Source organism: Saccoglossus kowalevskii, chromosome 8, assembly GCF_978046115.1.
Source record: "Saccoglossus kowalevskii chromosome 8, keSacKowa6.1, whole genome shotgun sequence".
NCBI classification, from domain to species: domain Eukaryota; kingdom Metazoa; phylum Hemichordata; class Enteropneusta; family Harrimaniidae; genus Saccoglossus; species Saccoglossus kowalevskii.
In genome coordinates, this window is record NC_140648.1 from 13,718,401 (window position 1) to 13,743,256 (window position 24,856).

At 34.9% G+C, this 24,856-nt stretch overlaps 1 protein-coding gene across 2 annotated transcripts; it reads left to right on the forward strand.

The window, feature by feature from the left end:
* The first annotated feature begins 942 nt into the window (after positions 1-942).
* LOC102805361 (1,25-dihydroxyvitamin D(3) 24-hydroxylase, mitochondrial-like) lies at positions 943-24,504 on the forward strand. Of its 2 annotated transcripts, none has more exons than XM_006811766.3 (9): positions 943-1,441; positions 4,743-4,933; positions 5,645-5,848; positions 6,690-6,862; positions 11,253-11,419; positions 19,533-19,611; positions 20,012-20,162; positions 21,901-21,944; positions 22,115-24,504. In XM_006811766.3, the coding sequence occupies exons 1-9, from the start codon at positions 972-974 to the stop codon at positions 22,226-22,228; spliced, it is 1,593 nt and encodes a 530-aa protein (XP_006811829.2). In that variant the 5' UTR covers positions 943-971; the 3' UTR covers positions 22,229-24,504. The 2 variants fall into 2 exon arrangements, with proteins under 2 accessions (XP_006811829.2, XP_085358337.1); XM_085502211.1 differs by lacking the exon at positions 943-1,441 and adding an exon at positions 4,252-4,616.
* Positions 24,505-24,856: the final 352 nt, after the last annotated feature.

Sequence of the window (24,856 nt, forward strand, 5' to 3'; positions counted from 1 at the left end):
AAATACCAATAAATTGATTACAATGCTAACAAGCAAAAAATAACAAAACTAGAAAGCTACATCTATAACTGTTTCAGTGACAGAAAATCATTTCCAAAAAACTACCAGCTGCCCCTAGATAAAAACAAATTGTTAGCGCTTCCATTTTGTTACTTTCTCAGTTTTTCATCTTTATTGTAATTTACTTTTTCTGAGTCAATATCCAAATAAGGATACGATTATGCAATGGGCCATTCCAGTTTATATCTGCACCCCCCTGTTGATGAGCTTGTGTGTTTACTTCATACAAGGTATAATTTCCATGGGTGTATAAGTCATACAAAGTTTTATTTCCAAATCACCATTCACCATACAGTAATGGTAATCCAAAACTATAATTCCTACTTATGGTGTTGATGAGTTCCTTTGTGCCACCATACAGAGTAGGATTTCCAAATATAACTTTCATCATATGCTAATTTACCAAGTTCAAAATTTTATATTTGATAATGGAAATCCAAACTAGTACTGATTCACGGTGTTGATGAGCTCATTCGTGCCACCATCCTGATCTAATTTCAGTAATAACTATTTCATACTGGCCCAATTTTTTTACCATATACAGTCAGAATTCCATGTTTTTTTAGTCATACTGTTGGAAATCCAACCTCATCAATCGGTATGTGGCGAGATAAACTAAGCCATATTTTATTTAGTAGCTATAACTGCCTGGATTTCCAGGATTTTTTTTTCCATACTCGTCTGGATTTCCAGATTCTGTTTCTCCATATACAGTTGGAATTCCGGGGTATTTTCCCCATCATACAGTGCTGGAAATCTGACCACATCAACGGGGGGGGGGGGTGCAGATATAAACTGGAATGGCCCAATACAGATTATTGTTATTATTCAAATGTGCGCATGCGCATAGCTAGCCGTGTCAACTTCAGTGACCTCCTGCGTAACAAGGGTCACCAATGCCTTTATAAACAATGGCGACCCCGACTTTGTTTCGCCCTTGGTTTGGGCGATGTTTTTTTTTCGATTTAAACAAGAATATGAGAAACCACTGTCGTGTTTCATTGGTTCAAGCATCAACGACGGTAAAGGCATCGGAAAATCATGATCATAAACAACTGAAACCCTTTAAAGAAATCCCAGGTGAAGGCTCATCCAGTTTTGTATCAGGTGTTCTTTATGCGGTGAAAGGATGGCGTTCTGGCAGTGCATCTCGTCAACCATGGCCAGCTTATGATAAATGGGAAAACAAATATGGGACATTATACAAGAGAGTGTTTGGAAAAACCGTTTCAGTATTTATCACGGATGCCAATGACATAGAGAAGGTTTTTCGAAGTGGCGGGTCGACGCCAATACGATTTGAGCACACGTTTTTCGACATTCTTAGTGCATGGCGATTTTATAAACAAACTAAAGGATTGCCCCTTGGAACGTTGACAGCGTGAGTAGATTTCGTATTAAAGGGCGGTCGTCGTCGCGCCACGCATGCGCGAGATATATGGGTCTCATATAAACAAACATGGCGACTTGGACTGTTGCGCAAATCAACGAGTACAAACTGAGACGTTACCAAGCTTTAAATAGGTATTTTTTAGGTGATTGGAAGGTATCGAAGAGTCACAGGTGATAATTAGTGCAAGTCCTGCCCAGTTCAAACCTCATACTTATGATTTCCATTAGAAGGGCGCATTGGATTGTGGGAAAATCAATGTTTATCAACACAAATGTCGCACATGTGCAGCGTGACGACCATCGCACTTTAGGTTATAGATTGACAATACTGGTAAACACTGTATTTGATCAAGGCCACTGCAGCATAAAGCGGGATATTGTATATACTTTGTCGAACGGAGCTTATCATATGTGTGATTATCCGTCGTTCATGTCAACTTTTTACTTTTTCAACTTCTTCTTGACAACTTCAATTCTTATTGCTTTGATATTAGATGTATATGTACCTTGGACAGACCTCTCTAAGATTTGTTCATTTCGTGATGATATCTTTAATTCTCTAATTTTGATAAAAAGTGATATTTTCGACTTCTTGTTAAAAAACGGAAGTCTGATTGCTTTGATATTATACATATATGGTATGTACCTCAGGTAGACCTCTCTCAGATTTATTCATTTTCCAATGATATGTGCATTGCTAACAGTGGATCTATCTCAGCCGAGAGGCTGCTTGTTTCATTATGTGATAATTAAATTATTGAAATATGAAACAAACTTCATTACTATTTTGGTGGTGATATTTACACCAGGATTTTATGCAATGTGATGACCTGGGGTGTTTTTCTGTTCACAACAGCTATTGATCTACACATGAAATGACGCATAACGCGCAAACTGAAAGTTTATTTGAAGACTAAATGGCATTTGCAGTCATTACGAAAACAACTTATATCACATAATACAAAAGGGCATACAGATGAACATTAAGGTGGAGATGCAGGTTCATGGGCACTTGGAGACATTTTTTTTTTTTATTTGCTTTTTCTTACCAGACAGTCTTGCATGGTTAGATAGTGTTAAAATTTCGGAGCTCTGTCAAAAGTGGAACATGATAAAAAAATGATTTTAAAATATAGGAAACCCAGGTACGCGTATGTGATTAAAAGTTTGTTTACATCTGACTGTTGATGATATATGCAAATGAGTTGCTGGCCTCGTACAATTTATGATTTCCTCCTGCACTGCATGGTTCCCTGTTTACTTACCTCAAACGCTATCTACTAGCCTAGTAGATCACAGTATGCTGCGGTTGCTATAATCGATACCTGTCAAAATACACAAAAGATTAATTAAAAATACCCTGGAAATTACATCAAAATCGGCAACAAGATGTGTGATGACCAGAATGGCTGCCATTTTAATGTTAAAAATCAAGCATTTCTACCATTCCAGACCCTGCACCATACTGTAGCAATTGTTCAAACTTCATGCATGACAGCATTCAAATTACCCGATAATATTAATAATAATGATTTAAAAATAATAATTTAACTAAATAATTAGTGGTGTCTAAGCAGAAGTGGATTAGTGTATGACCTGTTAATGACTATGTGGATGGTATGCATTTGAAGTCTGACAAACAAAGACGATAAATTTTGGCCACTGTAGCACAAATGCCCAAAATTGTCATTTTCACAGGGATTTCAAGATGGTGGCTATATCACATGACTGATCACAGTCATCAGAAGTTAAATCAGTCATGAGAAACAAAAGAACAAAGTTTTTGCTATTTGTACTGGAAATTCAATGTTACTGATTCTTATTTAGCTGTCTAATAGAGAGAGAGATACGACACAAGAATTTTCAAAATAATCTGGTAACTCAGTAAATAAACCCCTTTCCTGTTTATAGAATAAATTAGAAATGGCGACCAAACCACATTACCGACCATAAAAGATTTTAATATGCTTTACACGTAGATGCCGGAAACCAAATTTCAGATCAATGTGTACAGTGATTCTGGAAAAGAAGATTTTCAAGTATTTTTTGTCATTTTTCAAAAAAAAAAAAATGGTGGAAAAAGTTACCTGACTGCTAAGGTTTTTATTGCTTATATGTATTATAAATATGTTGTAGTACATGCCATAAAAAAATTGAGATCGCCAAATAGCCACTTCTGGTTTAATTTTAATCCAAAATGGCTGCAAAATCAGTGGACCAATCAAAACTTTGAAAGTCAGGTGCTCCAATTCACACAAGCAACCATTAGCATGGAAAGTTAGAGAAGATTCTGCCCAGCATTTTTACAAGCTAATGAAAAATGACAAAAAAGAGAAGAACTGGAAGAAAATGTGAACAATAACAATAGGGGCCCAAGCCCTGCTGGCTTGGACTCCAAATAATAATATTTTTCATATCAGATCCAGAAAAAATAATTTTATATTTTAATGATCGCTGTTCTAGAGCCATATCTCTGGCTTGCTTTTAATGATTGCAATCAAACTACTGATGCATTACACATCAAATATATCATGTATTTGTTTGAAGTTGTGATTCAAAATGGCATAGAGGCTATATGAAAATGTCAGAATCAAGAGAAATTACATTTTGGTTGTAATTTTTGAAATCAATTCTTGATGTAATATTGGTACTGAACTTCGACTCCTTATATTCCACTATGAATCAGTTTTATACCATAGTAAGAAAAATGCCATGCTTAGAAAAGTTTTAGATGCGAGAATGTCCTTCTTGTTAAGGTATAAATGCAGGTTCGTGGGCACTCAGGAGTGACATTTTTTTTTTTTTGCTTTTTCTTACCCAGACAGTCTTTGCTAGATAGTGTTAGAATTTCGGAGCATTGTCAATGCTGGAACATACTCAAAAATCAATTTTAAAATATAGAAAACTGAGGCACGCGTATGTGATTAAAAGTCCCGAAAGTTTGTTTACGTTGCTCTTTGATTGACAAGTCACTGTTGATGTTATATGCAAATGAGTTGCTGGCCTCAGTTACGGTGCGGCGGTGTGTGACTTCCTGTCCTCGACCCTGTTTACTTACCTCAAGCACTATCAACTAGCCTCGCAAACTACAAAGAAAAAAAACACAGAGAAGACGTAGATGCTTCCAGCTTCCAGGTTGGCCTTTATCAATCAACATAACAAAAGTGAGTTAGAAGGTATACCCGGTACATTAGTGTGTTGGAGGGGCCATTATCAAATATATTTGTTCATTTTTCAGTTTCTCATGCAGTCACATGAACATCACACATTTTCTTTGTTTTATTTGATAGTGATGTTGATTTTTGGCATCGCCAACGAAAACAATTAAGTAGGAAGATGCTACGCCCAAAGGAAGTTGCCAATTATACAGATGAAGCCAATGCGATTGTCACAGAATTCATGCAAGCCTTGTATCAGAAAAGAAATAAGAGGAACTTTGTTGACAAATTTGAGGATTTGACCTTTTTGTGGTCATTAGAATGTAAGTTTGTACATTTTTTTTCCAATGTTTATAAGTTATAGTGATTGCCGTGTCTGTATAGTCATTTTCAGAATTTCTTGTGGCCAGGATCACTCAAGTAATTGGTTTGGTATGTGTCTGTCTGTCTGCTTGTCTGTGTAAACAAAATCTCAAAAACAGATTTTAATCAAATTAGGTACATCGGTAGTCTTATACAGCTCAAACGCTTGTTGAGACTTCTATTTTTTTTCTCTGGTAAACTAGTGTTTTTGTCGTCGGGCGATACTGCAATGCATGACCCAATATGTATTTGTAAATGCTTTCCCAGGAATGTTTTAGACTGACGTTGTCTTGCTATTTTTAAGAAGACTTCGTCATAGTTAAAAACATATTCTTTAAACATTGTGTAATGTGCTGATACAGACCATATATTTCTATAATATACTCACTTTTTGCACAATACCTAGATCAAATAAATAAAATTTCTGAGCAAATTAAACAGTAAAGTTCTATTAATAACACCCACTATATCCTATCAGCTAGCTATCCACGTCGAGTAATTTTGCTTGTTAAATTTGCACAAAGGGGAAGGTTGAAGTCGTTTCACTATATTTGTTTCAAAATTTTAAATATTGCATTAATTCAATCACATTTGGTAGGAAATGTCATCGTTTGATTTGACAACTCTGAGCAACCAATTAAATGATTATTATGACATATTATGTCCTGTAGTTATCATTACGGTGCTGTTCAGCAAAAAGCTGCATTTACTAACTGGTACAGTTGATCCCGATGCCAAAAAAGTTATCGATGGAGTTGACGATATTTTCAAGACGACTGCAGAATTATTTAAATTCCTCGTAAAATACCATGCAATGGTGAACACCAAAGTGTGGCAAATACACTCAAATGCCTGGGATGCTATTTTTGATTTTGGTGGGTATATTCTTTTTAATTATCTTGGTATTGTTTACATTTTTGTTTTGATTTTTCTCCTGTTATGTACATGTAGATGTAATGAGTGGGTATAGAGATCAATTCAAAATGATTGCAGTAAATATTATGAGAACCATATATTTACATGCAGGTACCCTTGCTGTCCATCCCCCTGGGGTTGTGAGTCTATCTGCAGACTCCCGCCAGGGGGACGCCAGCCATGACGCCCGCCTGTACAGTCTCTGCTGGTGGGAAGGTTGTGACCAGGTACCACGCGCTCAGCGTCATGATGCAATTCACAGGCGAGTCGCATCATGGAGCTGTTCGCTGCGACGCCTGCGTCCGCAATTCGCTCCCCCTTCCACTTTTGCCAAAACCTTGTGTCTTGTGTCATTTATTGAAGCATTAATAGTATGATTATGAATATAATTTATAATCTGTGTTAGTGCACAATTATGACATGCATTAACCAAGCTGGCATCCCCCTTTCATATTTTCATAGCTCCCATCATGTACCACATTGTGCTTCATGCAATATTTGCTCACATTTCGTCCTTCAGTTGAATTTGCATTAACACCAGACTGTTCATTTGCTTATCTGTGCTTGCGTCCTCCTTCAAGCATCAGTTCGTTTTGCCGCACCATACGATACACATCGTTTCAACAGACCTCCCACTCACCCGTTCACGCACAGGTCTCCATATAACACTTTCTAAACAATTGCCGATCTCACTCAAGTATAACTCATGTTTATCTGCATGTATGAAACTCATCGCCCTCATATGTCTATGTATCTGATAAATAATGTATAACTCACACACAAACATTTGTCTCACCAAAGAGAAAAAGATAATATCGGAAAAGGAAGAAGAATTAAAACTTGCTGTGGAGAGAGGAGATGAAATGGAGTCTGTTGATATAGACTTAATTACACAACTCCTGACAAACAACAATCTTTCAAAAGAAGAAATCTACTCAGTGTTGTCAGAAGTGCTGCTTGGTAGTATAGACACGGTGAGTTTATATGGTCTACTGAATAATGTCAAAAATGGTATGTATTAGTATAGGCACAGTAAGTTTATATTGTCTACTCAGTAATGACAGAAGTTCCATGCATTAGTATAGTATAGTATTAGCATTACGTAATCAGTGAAATTGAATCAAATATAACTGGTACTGAAAACATGATCAAAGCAACATAAAAAGCGAGTACCACAAAGCGAATATAGTTCAATGTTGGTGAAAGTAAGCATTCATTAGCTTTAAAAATAGCAAGGTACAGCATGTAGCGGCGATGGCATCATGACATCTACGAATAACAAATTAATTGGTAGAAACTGAACGGAAATAATTAGAATCATAATGTACAAATACTGAAAGGCTGAATTACAACTATTAATTATAAAAGCGGAAATAAAGCAGTTTCTGAATGGCCCTAGTGTAACACCAACCTGACTTGCAAGTAGGAGATTTTTCTGACAACGTGACACAGATCAAACACCTCTGGCCGTATAACATTGCAGGCGGATTGAAAATAGAACAAGGATGGACAACTCAGTTCTATATGAGTGTACAAGGTATTATTCTCTCTAGTTTCAGTATGCTCATTCCATTTTTTTTTAGTATTGTATAAATAATAATAAAATTAAAGTGGTGTCCCAAACAGATAGTCACATCCTTCTTTGGTGTTAAAATAATTCTGATGCTAAACACTGTTGCACTTTAGCTACCGGTACTTCTTTTGGCTTTGTGAACATAGAAATTAGGTAGTCAGCAAATCCTTCAGGTGGTTGTCTATCTCACTGTCGATAACGTTGATTCAGAGTGCTAGCATGATGCAATACTTGCTGGCATAGATGAGACCTTGAGTTGAGTTAGTGTTAGTAGCGTCTGGCTAACTCAGAATTCAACATCTCCAGTGGGTTTATCCCTGTGGTTACTAATTAGCTCATCTATGTCTGGGGTTCGTTCCTGGAAGTTAGGTTGTCTTCTTTTGTTGTCTATGTGGAGTATCTGAATTCCTAGGTAGGAATGTACAAATTTTAAGCATATTAAGATGTAAGGTTTACTCTTTGCAACTATAGTTCCTGACTGTACATTGTATACAGGTGAATCTGGTTTCAGTTGTTAGTTCCCGTTCGGACGTAGTCCAAAAACGGGGACTTATGGTTTGCCCTATGTGCGTCCGTGCGTTTGTGATCACCTGTATACAATGTAAGTTCAAACTTCACTCATACATCACACATTATATGGGACATATGCACATGCATTTTTTTCATGATCCGATTAACGATAGCCGAATAGCCGCCATTTTAAGGCCGAAAATGCATCAAAATCGCACATTTTCACCATTCCGGAACCAGATCTCAGTTATGCATGGACGGATTTTGTTCAAATTTGGTACATACATTAAACATAGTAGGACCTTAATGCACGTCATTTTGGGGGGGGCGATCGGGTTTGAAATGGCCGACTGGAGGCCATTTTGTTTTAAAGAATTCAGTTCTGGATTCGTATCTGAGACATGCCTGGATTGATCGTCTTCAAACTTCACACACACAAGGTACATCATGTCACAAATATGTATGTGCATTTGTTTCATGTTCTCATTAACGATAGCCAAAGCATTGAAATGCAACGCATTGAAACTGCACATTTTCACCATTCCGGACCCGGATCTCAGTTATGCATAGACAGATTTTGTTCAAATTTGGTACAAACATTAAACATAATAGGACCTTGATGCACGTCATTTTTTTTTTCCGGATCTAGTTCGAAATGGCCGACTGGCGGCCATTTTGTTTTATTAAAAATTCAGTTCTGGATCCGTATTCGAGACATGTCTGGATTGATCAAGTTCAAACTTCAGACACACATGGTACATCATGTCACAAATAGATATGTGCATTTGTTTCATGATCCGCTTAACAATAGCTGAATGATGGCCATTTTAAGGCCGAAAATGCATCAAAATCACGTATTTTCACAATTCCAGAACCGGATCTCAGTCATGCATGCATGGATTTTGTTCAGATTTAGTACAATGTGTTGTACATATGCAGGTGCATTTCGGATCAGACCACTTTCAGTGGTCTGAGATTTTGGTCATGATCTGCTTTGAATGTATATGTCACTCAAATATGAACGGAACGGGGACGTGTCATTGACAATGACTTGTTTTAAATAAATTGAATTTGACTATTTAGTTAGTTAGTTTATTATAAAATTACTTATTTAGTTACTATTTATTTGTGTATATAATATTTATGTTATCATTTATTTATTTATATATATATATTTTTTACCTTGGACAATACTTATTAAAACATTATACCTCTTTTGTCGCCCTTGTGTTCAATTCATTTAAGATTAGTTACTCAAACTCTGGGAAGCAGGCTCGACTAGCTTCACTATAGCTTTTTCTGCTTCCAGCCATATTATACATATTTACTTAGACTTTTGTTCGTTTACTTATTTATTTATTTGTTTGTTTGTTTGCTTGCTTACTTGCTTGTTTACTTGCTTACTTATTTACTTACTTCCTACTGTAACTTTTTTCACGGTGTATAATATGGAAAATAATTAACAACAACAACAATTAAATATGAATCAGATTACCATTTGTCACCAAGCTTGTGCTTGCCAGTTTGCAGTTTGTGTTAGTTTAGCTAACACATGGTCTCCTGTGTTATATGGTTCAGTCATAGCTTTCTTGTTGTATCTGGCTTTCTGCCAATCTCTTGCCTTGATTTCATGCTCTGTTGCTACTTTGTAGATGATTTTTAGTCTTTCTTGCAGAGATTTGACATAATCTGATGGATCTACTCCCTCACTAGCATTGTCAGTGTTGAATATCAGGTCTACAGTAATTAAGGTTTGGGTGACGACCATTCATTTGTATGCAATGAGTCATAGCTTCAACATACTCTTTCCAATCTGTTTTATGTGATGGATCTAATGTGCCTACCACATGTTCATGAGAGTTTGATTGTATCTTTCTGCCATGCAATTCATGTCTGGATGAATCTGGTGTGGTATGGGTTTTGGACATCTTCGTCACAAAGATTCTTGACAGCATTTTAGCTGCTGTTTTAGCTTTCTGATCCGGTGTTCAGTGGGCTTGTGCATATCTCGAATAGTGATCAGTTAGAACTAATACATTCTCGATACTGCCTTTAAATGGCTCTAAATTTAAAAAAATCCATACACAACAGCTCTAAAGTGCGGATACTCACAAGTGGTGCTCTGTCTGCTGTTGTTGCAGCCTTACGCAAACAGCATCATTTATACTCTCCACATCACACTTTTACTTGTGTGAACATCTGTGGCCAATAAAATACTATGGATTAGATCCAGTGTCCTCTCAAAACAAATGAGATTATGTTAATCTCTCATTGGTACTGGACCATCCATTGTCAGCAAATCGTATGGGTTAACATGTTCCTTAATGATACTATTCAATCAGTCACATGTTATGAAATATATTACAGTTGACCACAGACTGGCTCCAATAACAATACAGTTAAACTTCGTACAAATTGCCTGTCCTGCACAAATAATTCTAGATCCTGGTCTCGGCACCAAACAATGTGACATGGATTAAATTTCCAGCATAAATTGGGAGTTTCAGCAAAATAATTGATATTAGATCCTCGACTGTGCTTTTATTGACTGAGTTGCACGACTGAGGTCTATGCCATTGAGAAAGAACAGGAATACACAAGAGGTTCACATGAAATAATATCAAGACAAAATAAGCATCGATAATACAATGTTTGTAGGAGTCAAATGTGTGTTGTCATAACAACCATTGATAACGTCTGCAAAAAGAAAATGTTTTATAGTTTTTAGCTCTGCGGGCGACAAAGTCGTTGTCAACATTACAATTTCAACTTCTTCTTCGAAACCACAAGTCAGAATGTTTTCAAATTTGATATGCAAGTATTTTGGATGATGGTTCTTTCTCAGATTTGTTCATTTCATGTCAAAATCTCAAATTCTCTATTTTTTGTGAATATTTTTGTCGTTTTTGGTAAAAAGTGATATTTTCGACTTCTTGTTAAAATCCACAAGTCCGATTACTTTGATATTACATATATAGGTACTGTATGTGGACCTCTCTCAGATTTGTTCATTTCGAGATGATATCTTTAATTCTCTAATTTTGATGAATATTTTTGTTTTTTTTGGTAAAAAGTGATATAAAGGTTGATTGCTTTGATACTATACCAATTGTTCATTTTCTAATGATATCTTCAGTTTTTATTAATTGCAATGTGCATTGCTAACAGCGGAGCTATCTCAGCCGACAGGCTGCTTGTTTTTTAAATATCTTATAAATTGCCATTAAAGACTTTCACATCGATCTTTAAATTAGGTTCAAATAGTTTGTGTTTTTTTGTAGACATCCAACACTCTACATTGGGCTCTTTACCTTGTTGCAAACAATCCATCAGTACAAGACAGACTTTATGAAGAAGTAAGCAGTGTGGTTCCAGAAGGTGAAGTGCCAAGCAACAAACATTTAAGTCAAATGCCATATATGAAAAGTGTTGTCAAGGAAACGCTAAGGTATGTTGTACAGCATTTAAATGTTGTATAATTTACATGCATTGTAAACTTCACGTGGGACCCATAACTTGAAAATGTTTGAAAATCAACACTACCGGTATATTTCATGTACATACATGTAGGTGAATGTACCCAAAAATCAACACTACCGGTATATTTCATGTACATACATGTAGGTGAATGTACCCAAAAATCAACACTACCGGTATATTTCATGTACATACATGTTGGTGAATGTACCCAAAAATCAACACTACCGGTATATTTCATGTACATACATGTAGGTGAATGTACCCAAAAATCAACACTACCGGTATATTTCATGTACATACATGTTGGTGAATGTACCCAAAAATCAACACTACCGGTATATTTCATGTACATACATGTTGGTGAATGTACCCAAAAATCAACACTACCGGTATATTTCATGTACATACATGTTGGTGAATGTACCCAAAAATCAACACTACCGGTATATTTCATGTACATACATGTAGGTGAATGTACCCAAAAATCAACACTACCGGTATATTTCATGTACATACATGTAGGTGAATGTACCCAAAAATCAACACTACCGGTATATTTCATGTACATACATGCAGGTGAATGTACCCAAAAATCAACACTACCGGTATATTTCATGTACATACATGTTGGTGAATGTACCCAAAAATCAACACTACCGGTATATTTCATGTACATACATGTTGGTGAATGTACCCAAAAATCAACACTACCGGTATATTTCATGTACATACATGTAGGTGAATGTACCCAAAAATCAACACTACCGGTATATTTCATGTACATACATGTAGGTGAATGTACCCAAAAATCAACACTACCGGTATATTTCATGTACATACATGTTGGTGAATGTACCCAAAAATCAACACTACCGGTATATTTCATGTACATACATGCAGGTGAATGTACCCAAAAATCAACACTACCGGTATATTTAATGTACATACATGTTGGTGAATGTACCCAAAAATCAACACTACCGGTATATTTCATGTACATACATGTAGGTGAATGGATTCACAGTCAGTTCGCCCCAATGCACATTCGCCCCAGACCAGTTCGCCCCACAGTCAGTTCGCCCCACAGTCAGTTCGCCCCAAAGTCGGTTCGCCCCAAGTTTACTGGTGTAAATTGTAAATCAATCAGAGTGGTTGCAGTACCCTAGAAATTGTTAGACTTTATACCCTTCAAATCACGCTGATTGGATATTTGGATTATATATTGGAAATTGCAAATTTGCATATTTAATATGCGCTAACCACTCACTTTAAATGCCTTATACTAGTACTTAACACTTGCCTAATAGATACTGGAGGTGTTGATACAAAACAATAGATCGATGAGCGGCGTGCGTCTTATCTAATGGGTGATTGTGCAAGCTGTCAGATCGATTAACGGGCGGCCCTTCTCATGTACTCATACAAAGCCGATCATGGGCGGTACGAGTCATGTACCGTTAATGGTCTAATAGTGGGCGATATACTAGGTATGCGCACAAACTGCAGAGTAATGTTTATTTTTGAGAATCAAATATGATTTCCAACATTTCCCCTGGACTTGAATAACGGTGTACGTCACAAAATGAATGTAAAACACATATACAATGGACTACAAATAAATTGGTTGTTGCTGTACCACAACTTCATGTCACAAAGCTCCACGTTACTGGGTCTTCTAGACGCCCAGTTTAATAGGTGTTATTCGGTACTGAAAAGGTGTCGCGGTCACACCTTTTTGATGGTGTGTGCTTGGTGTACTACTATCAGGCAATGTAGAGCCAACAATGGCAGAGAACAAACACACAGAATACTACTACGTTTTATTTTTTCAAAATGAATACTGTGTTCTTGCATTCATAAACCCTTGATAACAATTCTTCACTTCTGAAAACTAAACAAATATAATACGTGTACAATGTTAATATAACTACGTTGTATATATAATTCTCGTGATCCCTTTAGCGTGACCACAGTCCTTGTGACACACACCACCCCCTTTTGAATGGAACGTTCAAGATGGCGGCACCGTATTTTTAATCCGTGCGTTAAAACTGGAACGCCGAAACCACACAACACCGATTGATTGGTTGGTTCATTCATGTTTGTAAGGCAAGCCAGGGGAGATAAGTCAATCGAAAAAGGGGCAAAAAATCGCTATCACAGCGCATGGCAAAAAAAAGGCAAAGTATCGCTATCACGACGCATATGGCACGACACCGGTTCGACTCTTCGGGCGATATGCTACAATCGCGGCGATCAGCCTCCTTCGATGTGGTTTTTACTTAAGTATAATTTTAAAAATATTTCAAAACCACATTTCCTTGCACGCATAACCGCGAAAACGAACACCAGTAAACTTGGGGCGAACCGACTTTGGGGCGAACTGACTTTGGGGCGAACTGGTCTGGGGCGAATGTGCATTGGGGCGAACTGACTGACCACCGGTGAATGTACCCAAAAATCAACACTACCGGTATATTTCATGTACATACATGTAGGTGAATGTACCCAAAAATCAACACTACCGGTATATTTCATGTACATACATGTAGGTGAATGTACCCAAAAATCAACACTACCGGTATATTTCATGTACATACATGTAGGTGAATGTACCCAAAAATCAACACTACCGGTATATTTCATGTACATACATGTAGGTGAATGTACCCAAAAATCAACACTACCGGTATATTTCATGTACATACATGTAGGTGAATGTACCCAAAAATCAACACTACCGGTATATTTCATGTACATACATGTTGGTGAATGTACCCAAAAATCAACACTACCGGTATATTTCATGTACATACATGTAGGTGAATGTACCCAAAAATCAACACTACCGGTATATTTCATGTACATACATGTAGGTGAATGTACCCAAAAATCAACACTACCGGTATATTTCATGTACATACAACATGTAGGTGAATGTACCCAAAAATCAACACTACCGGTATATTTCATGTACATACATGTAGGTGAATGTACCCAAAAATCAACACTACCGATATATTTCATGTACATACATGTAGGTGAATGTACCCAAAAATCAACACTACCGGTATATTTCATGTACATACATGTAGGTGAATGTACCCAAAAATCAACACTACCGGTATATTTCATGTACATACATGTAGGTGAATGTACCCAAAAATCAACACTACCGGTATATTTCATGTACATACATGTAGGTGAATGTACCCAAAAATCAACACAACCGGTATATTTCATGTACATACATGTTGGTGAATGTACCCAAAAATCAACACTACCGGTATATTTCATGTACATGCATGTTGGTGAATGTACCCAAAAATCAACACTACCGGTATATTTCATGTACATACATGTAGGTGAATGTACCCAAAAATCAACACTACCGGTATATTTCATGTACATGCATGTTGGTGAATGTACCCAAAAATCAACACTACCGGTATATTTCATGTACATGCATGTTGGTGAATGTACCCAAAAATCAACACTACCGGTATATTTCATGTACATACATGTTGGTGAATGTACCCAAAAATCAACACTACCGGTATATTTCATGTACATGCATGTTGGTGAATGTACCCAAAAATCAACACTACCGGTATATTTCATGTACATACATGTTGGTGAATGTACCCAAAAATGTAATTGAAAGATCTCAAGCTGTCATTGCTAAAAATTATTTTGGACCAAAAAAAGTCTTGTCATTGTGTTTGCCTCATGCATTGTTTTTGACTACTGTGCGCGAAGCACACAATGGGAGTCTTTGCGATTAGTCTGTTTGTATGTGTGTATGTGTATGCTTTCTGTCTGTCTGTTTCACTGATATCTCAGGTACTAATCATCACATTTCAATAAAACTTACTAGATACATAGGAAAATGCACGTACAGATATGTGAAATATTAATTTCCTAATTTGCATAATTAATAAATTTTCAGCTTTTGATATATCAAGTAGTATTACTTCATTACTTTTCAATGAAACTTGGTACATAGATGCTCTAGAACAATGCAGAGACCTGACTAATTTGGGGTAAAAATGTTTGCATATTAATCAACTAATTTGCATAATTAACACTGATGTCACAAGTACTAATTATCCCATTTCAATGAATCTTGGTACATCGATGCTCTAGAACAATGTACAGGCCTGCTCAGTTTTGGTTTGAAATCAGATCATATTAATTATCTAATTTGCATAATAATTCATAATTTTTTGGTTCTAATCACATTTCAATGAAAATTCATAGATAGATGGTCTGTGACAGTATTTATCTTAATTCAATGAATCTTAGGGTTCGGACAGTTACTTTGGCCTGGGGTGGGTTGGTGGGTCAGTGGGGGGGGGGGTTAACTCTGTTTTTGATTTTGCGAATATTGGGGGGGCAGCCTGTTTTTGATATCATAAATGGGGGGGGGGGCACCATGTTTTCCAGAATTCACACTCGTGCTTATACATACATTTTTAAAAATTTATTTCAGAGTAAAAGATAAAAAAGTTAATTGTACAAACGTGTTCTCAATAATAACTATTACCTATATTACCACAAAATGATATCACTAAAGTAGTGATGTCACAAAATGATATCACTAAAGTGGATATCACAAAATGATATCACTAAAGTGAATATCACGAAATGATATCACTAAAGCGGATATCACAAAATGATATCACTAAAGTGGATATCACAAAATTCTATCACTAAAGTGGATATCACAAAATTCTATCACTAAAGTGGATATCACAAAATGATATCACTAAAGTAGTAATGTCATAAAATGATATCACTAAAGTGGATATCACAAAATTATATCACTAAAGTGAATATCACAAAATGATATCACTAAAGTGGATATCACAAGATTATATCACTAAAGTGGATATCACAAGATAATATCATTAAAGTGGATATCACAAAATTCTATCACTAAAGTGGATATCACAAGATTCTATCACTAAAGTGGATATCACAAAATGATATCACTAAAGTGGATATCACAAAATTCTATCACTAAAGTGGATATCACAAAATGATATCACTAAAGTGGATATCACAAAATGATATCACTAAAGTGGATATCACAAAATGATATCACTAAAGTAGTGATGTCATAAAATGATATCACTAAAGTGGATATCACAAAATGATATCACTAAAGTGAATATCACAAAATGATATCACTAAAGTAGTGATGTCATAAAATGATATCACTAAAGTGAATATCACAAAATGATATCACTAAAGGGGATATCACAAAATTATATCACTAAAGTGGATATCACAAAATTATATCACTAAAGTGGATATCACAAGATTATATCACTAAAGTGGATATCACAAGATAATATCATTAAAGTGGATATCACAAAATTCTATCACTAATGTGGATATCACAAGATTCTATCACTAAAGTGGATATCACAAAATTCTATCACTAAAGTGGATATCACAAAATTCTATCAAAAGTAGTGATGTCACAAAATTATGTCACTAAAGTGGATATCACAAAATGATATCACTAAAGTGAATATCACAAAATGATATCACTAAAGTAGTGATGTCACAAAATGATATCACTAAAGTGAATATCACAAAATGATATCACTAAAGTGGATATCACAAAATGATATCACTAAAGTGAATATCACAAAATGATATCACTAAAGTGGATATCACAAAATTCTATCACTAAAGTGGATATCACAAAATTCTATCACTAAAGTGGATATCACAAAATTCTATCACTAAAGTGGATATCACAAAATTCTATCACTAAAGTGGATATCACAAAATTATATCACTAAAGTAGTGATGTCATAAAATGATATCACTAAAGTGGATATCACAAAATTATATCACTAAAGTGAATATCACAAAATGATATCACTAAAGTGGATATCACAAAATGATATCACTAAAGTGGATATCACAAGATTATATCACTAAAGTGGATATCACAAGATAATATCATTAAAGTGGATATCACAAAATTCTATCACTAAAGTGGATATCACAAAATTCTTTCACTAAAGTGGATATCACAAAATTCTATCACTAAAGTGGATATCACAAAATGATATCACTAAAGTAGTGATGTTACAAAATGATATCACTATAGTGGATATCACAAAATGATATCACTATAGTGGATATCACAAAATGATATCACTAAAGTGAATATCACAAAATGATATCACTATAGTGGATATCACAAAATGATATCACTAAAGTGGATATCACAAAATTCTATCACTAAAGTGGATATCACAAAATTCTATCACTAAAGTGGATATCACAAAATGATATCACTAAAGTAGTGATGTCATAAAATGATATCACTAAAGTGGATATCACAAAATGATATCACTAAAGTGGATATCACAAAATTCTATCACTAAAGTGGATATCATAAAATTCTATCACTAAAGTGGATATCACAAAATTCTATCACTAAAGTGGATATCACAAAATGATATCACTAAAATGGATATCACAAAATGATATCACTAAAGTGGATATCACAAAATGATATCACTAAAGTGGATATCACAAAATGATATCACTAAAGTAGTGATGTCATAAAATTCTATCACTAAAGTGGATATCACAAAATGATATCACTAAAGTAGTAATGTCATAAAATGATATCACTAAAGTGGATATCACAAGATTATATCACTAAAGTGGATATCACAAGATAATATCACTAAAGTGGATATCACAAAATTCTATCACTAAAGTGGATATCACAAGATTCTATCACTAAAGTGGATATCACAAAATTCTATCACTAAAGTGGATATCACAAAATTCTATCACTAAAGTGGATATCACAAAATTCTATCAAAAGTAGTGATGTCACAAAATTATGTCACTAAAGTGGATATCACAAAATGATGTCACTAAAGTAGTGATGTCACAAAATGATATCACTAAAGTGAATATCACAAAATGATATCACTAAAGTGGATATCACAAAATGATATCACTAAAGTGGATATCACAAAATTCTATCACTAAAGTGGATATCACAAAATTCTATCACTAAAGTGGATATCACAAAATGATATCACTAAAGTGGATATCACAAAATGATATCACTAAAGTGGATATCACAAGATTATATCACTAAAGTGGATATCACAAGATAATATCATTAAAGTGGATATCACAAAATTCTATCACTAAAGTGGATATCACAAAATTCTATCACTAAAGTAGTGATGTCACAAAATGATATCACTAAAGTGGATATCACAAAATGATATCACTAAAGTGGATATCACAAAATGATATCACTAAAGTGGATATCACAAAATGATATCACTAAAGTGGATATCACAAAATTCTATCACTCAAGTGGATATCACAAAATTCTATCACTAAAGTGGATATCACAAAATTCTATCACTAAAGTAGTGATGTCACAAAATTCTATCACTAAAGTAGTGATGTCACAAAATTCTATCACTAAAGTGGATATCACAAAATGATATCACTAAAGTAGTGATGTCATAAAATGATATCACTAAAGTGGATATCACAAAATGATATCACTAAAGTGGATATCACAAAATGATATCACTAAAGTGGATATCACAAAATGATATCACTAAAGTAGTGATGTCATAAAATTCTATCACTAAAGTGAATATCACAAAATGATATCACTAAAGTGAATATCACAAAATGATATCACTAAAGTGGATATCACAAGATTATATCACTAAAGTGGATATCACAAAATTATATCACTAAAGTGGATATCACAAAATTATATCACTAAAGTGGATATCACAAAATTATATCACTAAAGTAGTGATGTCACAAGATTATATCACTAAAGTGGATATCACAAAATTCTATCATTAAAGTAGATATTGTCTGAAGTAGGGTTGTCGCAATGTATAATGACTGAGATAGTAATCCCAATGACATCAAACTTTTGCTGGCCAATTATCCAACCTCTTAAATTTGTGTCAGTAGCAAATTGTTTATTTTCATTGTACTAAAAATAGATATTTATTGTGGCACCTAGAATCAGTTACAGTAATTTTGTTTTACTTTAGGTTATACCCTGCTATACCTTATATAAATCGGACAATGAGAGAGGATATTGCCCTCCAAGGCTATCACATACCTGCTGGGGTAAGCATTTACTGAGGCATGTTTCATCAGTTTACTCACAATCTCTGTGTTCATGTGTAAATGTCATACATTTTACTAGCAAAATATATTGTTAATTTAATTTGCATAAATATACTTGGACAATTTCACACTGTAACAGTTTATCATACATTGTATGTCCTGCTCATCAAATTTTAATGAAACTGGATAATATGCTCCTGTAAAAATATGTGCATATTAATTACCTAATTTGCATAAACTGGGACAAATTTAAAGATGCACAGATCTAAGTGTAACTTAGTTCATAGTGTATGAGTTGAGGTGGGACAATATCATTCAAAGGGACAATTGAAGGCTTCGTGGATTATCAACTTCTGTGTTCTGTGTGAAGTGATTGTCTCCTTTCTTTGTTTGTTTTCAGACACCCTTGTTATTGTTACTTTATAAGACGAGCAGAAATGACAAATATTTCAAAGATCCACTTCAGTTCAAGCCAGAGAGATGGTTAGCAAAAGAAACAAATGTCACATTTGCTTCAATGCCATTTGGATTTGGACCCAGAATGTGCATTGGTGAGGAAATCATTGAATCCTGTTGATTTCTCTCAACATTTTCTCATTGCACCCTTCAATTAGCTGTATTATGTTGTGTGTCTGTCTATTTTAGGGACAAATAGTCGACAATAATGGTGGGGGGGGAGCATGTGAGACATGCAACAAAGGTATCGGGTACTGTAGCAAATACAGACATAAGACCAAGGCTATAATGAAAAAACTGGACAAGAGATTTATGTATCTGATGACCATATATGGTGATCTTGCTATGCATAACTCAAACACTGGTGCAGTGCTATAATAAAGACACTGTACAAGGGATAAGCCTAACATCAATTACATGACATTGTATAATGTCACCTCATTGATAATTAGTCCCAGTTCAGACGCAGTTCGAAAACGGGGACTTATGTTTTGACCTCCGGTTGTCCGTGCTTTCTGTGCATCCGGACCTATATCTTAGAAATGGATTTCTTAGTACATACGTTAGACATTACGGGTTTCTGATACACGTCATTTTATTTTTCAGATTGGATTCAAAATGGCTGACTGGCGGCCATTTTGTTTTAATGGTTCTAGTGCCATATCTCTGACATGCTTTGACTGATTATGTTCAAATTTTTAATATTCATTATACATCATGTCATAGATATACATTTATATTGGTTTGACGATCATATTCAAAGTGGCCGATTGGTGGCCATTTTTGTGCTAAAAAAATCATCAAATATCAAGCATTTCTGGATGGATTTCGTTCAGACTTATAACATACATTAGACATTACAAGTTCCTGATGCACGTCATTTTATTTTTCAGATCGAAAAATGACTGACTGGTGGCCATTTTGTTTTAATGAATGGACTTCTAGAGCCATATCTCTGACATGCTTTGACTGATTATGTTCAAATTTTATATATTCATTATACATCATGTTATAGATATATACATGTATTCAAAATGGCTGATTTTGTTTTAATTAATGCTGTTCCAGAGCAATATCCCTCAATGTGGACAAGTACTTGTTTGACAATCAGATACAAATGTCAATCATTTTAATGTTAAACAATCATCATAATCATATTCCTGACATGGTTATATTCCAGCTATATTACTATAAACAAAACTATATATCTTAAATTTGATAACTAACGGGGACTGTGCCATGCATAGCTTGTTCTCTATAATTTTACTATATAGAGATTGAGTGCAGATAGATGTGCAAACAGTGTTATGATTGAGGCATCAAACAAAAATATGACCAACATCTGATAGTCATGTGACCACAGTATACAATCTATATAATGCTTTTGCTTTATATTATAAACAGTGGGTCACATTGCAGTGCTGTAGTAGTCACCAGGCTTATTTACAAAGCTAATTTGAAATTTTGTCGTACTTATAGATAAATTTCTCCATAAGTTGATAACTTGCAAATGTTTTCATCATAAATAGCTGATTCAGCTTCAAATCTAGTATGACCTTGAACAATCTGACTATTTTTACCCATGAGTAAAACATGAAATTCATCACCAATAGTCTGTTCATTATATAGGGAACAAAACTTTGCTATGTTTTTTTTTTTTACCATATCTAAGTTTTTCAACTGGCAATGAGTGAGAACAAATGTTAAACTCAGTGGAGCTGACTGTGTTTCACATTTTTGATTTTTTAAACTGTCGGTTTAAAAGTCCTTTAATTGTCCTTGAAATAAATAAAAAAAATTACTATTATTGCATTATGTTGGTTTGTTTTATAGGCCGACGACTGGCAGAACTACAGCTGCATCTTGTCTTACCCAGGGTAAGTAATACTGTTCATGCAAATTTGGTTAATTGTCTTTCTTTCAATTGGTGTGGAGGATATAAAGTTTACAATTCTAGATAGTCTATTAGTGTTCATTTTATTGACTCTTGTGTTTGATCAGAGTTGTTGCAGTGACCCTGTATGTCGAATTCTTTTTTTGCTTTCAGATTTCAAGGCACTTTATATTGGAAAGTACAACAGAGGTGCAGCACAAAATGGAGTTGACCATCAAACCAGACAGGGATTTAAATCTTAAATTTATTGATAGGCGTACGATTTAAATGTTTTTGTGTTCCAATGAGAGTTAGTAGTGAAATACCTGAGAATTATAGATAATTTGGAAATACATGTATGTAGCCATCCATGCTTCATAAGTCCCTGTTCGAACCAAATCTTTTCATTCTTTGCATGTGCCCAGTACTTTATCTAGGACATATGCACGTGTAGTGGTTTACTGATTCTATTCAAGATGGCTGACTGGCAGCCATTTTGTCAGCTTTTGTTCAAATTTGGTACATACATCATACACATTAGGATACATGTCTATGACAATTCGTTTCACGATCGGATCAAAGATGGCTGACTGGCAGCCATCTTGTTTTTTGAAAATGTGGTATCTCATGCATGCTTTGTCAGTTTTTGTTCAAATTTTGTACATATATTGTACATTTTAGATTACATGTCCACGACAATTTGTTTTACAATCGTATCAAAGATGGCCAACTGGTGGCCATCTTGCTTTTTGACCTTACTACTATATCTCCAAGGCTTAGGGACCATTTTCATTCTTATTTGGCACATACATCATACATGCCAGTTTGTTTCCTAATCAGATCAAAGATGGCCAACTGGCATCCATCTTGTTTTTTGGTCAGAATTTATCGTTTTTTGTTCAAATTAGATACAAACATTATATATGTTGACATACATCTCCATGATGATTTGTTTTGTGTTTGAATCCAAAATGACCAACTGGCAGCCATTTTGGTTTTTTCAAAATGTATCATTGACATGTCAGGATACATGTCCATGGCAATCGGGACAAAGATGGTTGACATACTACTTTATCTCTGTAAATGAGTCTGGAAAAAGGAAATTCAATTTGGATAGCATATCCAATTTAATTTTATTACATATAATTTCTGTTGATACTAGACCAGCCATTTATTTAATACTAACTATGTTTTTGGTCTGTAACTTTAATTTTTGGCATGAATAACATTTCCTCTAATTGCACCTGGGACTAGGTCATTCGTAAATTTTAAATGTCTTAAAACATTGTATCCAAGCAACTTTGAACAATGGAAGAACTTTCATTTACAGGAGAGTAGATGTACCAATGACTAAATTTATATCTTAGAAGGCATAGAATGTCTTTGAAATATTTGTTTTAATTATGCGTTTACGCCCATAGGAACATCTAAAAATGTATTAGCATTGTGGAATTAGAATAGACAGCGTGTACTGTCATGGCTAATTTATATTCTTCTGTTCTTGTTTGTGCAAGACGACCATGAACAGTTGTTCAGTCAGTCAGTTAGTTCCAGCTCATCTCCAGTGCAAACAACCGCGAATGTCAACATGGCAGCTAGCACATGTTAGATGCAAGACAGCCTGTAGTGATTCTACGCTATGAAACCAACAAAGTTGAATCTATCTTGTGCATAATTCAGGTATAGACAGATCTATAAAACAAATTTGTATCTCAATGAATGTACACTCCCCTTCCCCCCCCCCCCCAATAACTAGACATAGAATTATAGAAACAGTACGGATGTACAAACGACCATCTAAAGAATCAGATTCTTTTCAGCTTCCTTCCATAGCTCGTTTTCACCAAAATATTGCTCATTCTAGAAACTAATATACCCCGGTACCCTTTTCATAAGTCTGCCACCCTCAATGTATTCATATTTAATGAATTTGAAGAATGGAAGCCGCAACAATGCAGTAGCCTATAAAATGACCATTGAGTTACCCTATTTGCCCTTTTTCAAGTTTCATTAAATATGCAAACATGATGTATTGCATTTTAATTATTTACTATATTTTATTTAGCCTCAGATCATTAAAGTTGTGTACAAGCTAAAATTCGGCGTGGAAAGAGTCCTCATCGACCTTGCATTGATTTCATTTCAGTTTCCCACAAGGGCATGTGCTATAAGTTAAGAGATATTTTCAAGTTTCACTGGTGTGACAATGTGATATTCAGCAAATATGTAAATTTTGATAGCCACAATGTTGCTAACCTTTTTTAGACAGGATACACATCTTGATGAATAACATCATCCATACAGACAAAGTTTGACTGAATCCATGGTTCGAACAGAAAACATTCATGGTCAAGCAATTGCATCATTTGCTTGCTGGCAACGTATGTGACAGGAGAGTATGGTACTCAGCACTGATAATACTGATGCAATACATTACATAAATTCATTTGAAAAAAACAAATTTATATTCATATCATGAATTGCCATGTTATAAAGGTGAATGACAGGTTATACCTGTTTACAACTCTGGAAGGACAATTAAAATCTACCAGGTGTTCTTGTGATTTTTTGTTTCTGTTTATTCATGAATATTCAACAGTTGCTCCACATGGTAACCAAACTGTTGATAATGTTCTGCTCGATGAGAATAACTATTTGCCATGGTGGGTAGTGTTCCCACAATGCTCTTGCCATATCACAACGATGGTAGTTTCTTTAGTAGTTGTCATAACAATTGAAAATGAACAGGTTACTCTGGTACCCAAGACTTGTTTGCATTTTAGATGCATCTTCTGGCAATGCTTTTAACCCTTATCCTGCCAGCATCATGTACATTGCCTTGATCAGATAAAGGTTAATGGCATCATCTGGTTTGAGAAGAATATTGTGTACAAACTAAACTAACCCACATAAAAA

Coding starts and splice junctions, on each gene's coding strand:
- LOC102805361 (XM_006811766.3), top strand. CDS start 972: ATGGCGACCCCGACTTTGTTTCGCCCTTGGTTTGGGCGATGTTTTTTT. Junction 1,442..4,742: donor CCCCTTGGAACGTTGACAGC/GTGAGTAGATTT, acceptor TTTATTTGATAG/TGATGTTGATTTTTGGCATC. Junction 5,849..6,689: donor GGATGCTATTTTTGATTTTG/GTGGGTATATTC, acceptor GTCTCACCAAAG/AGAAAAAGATAATATCGGAA.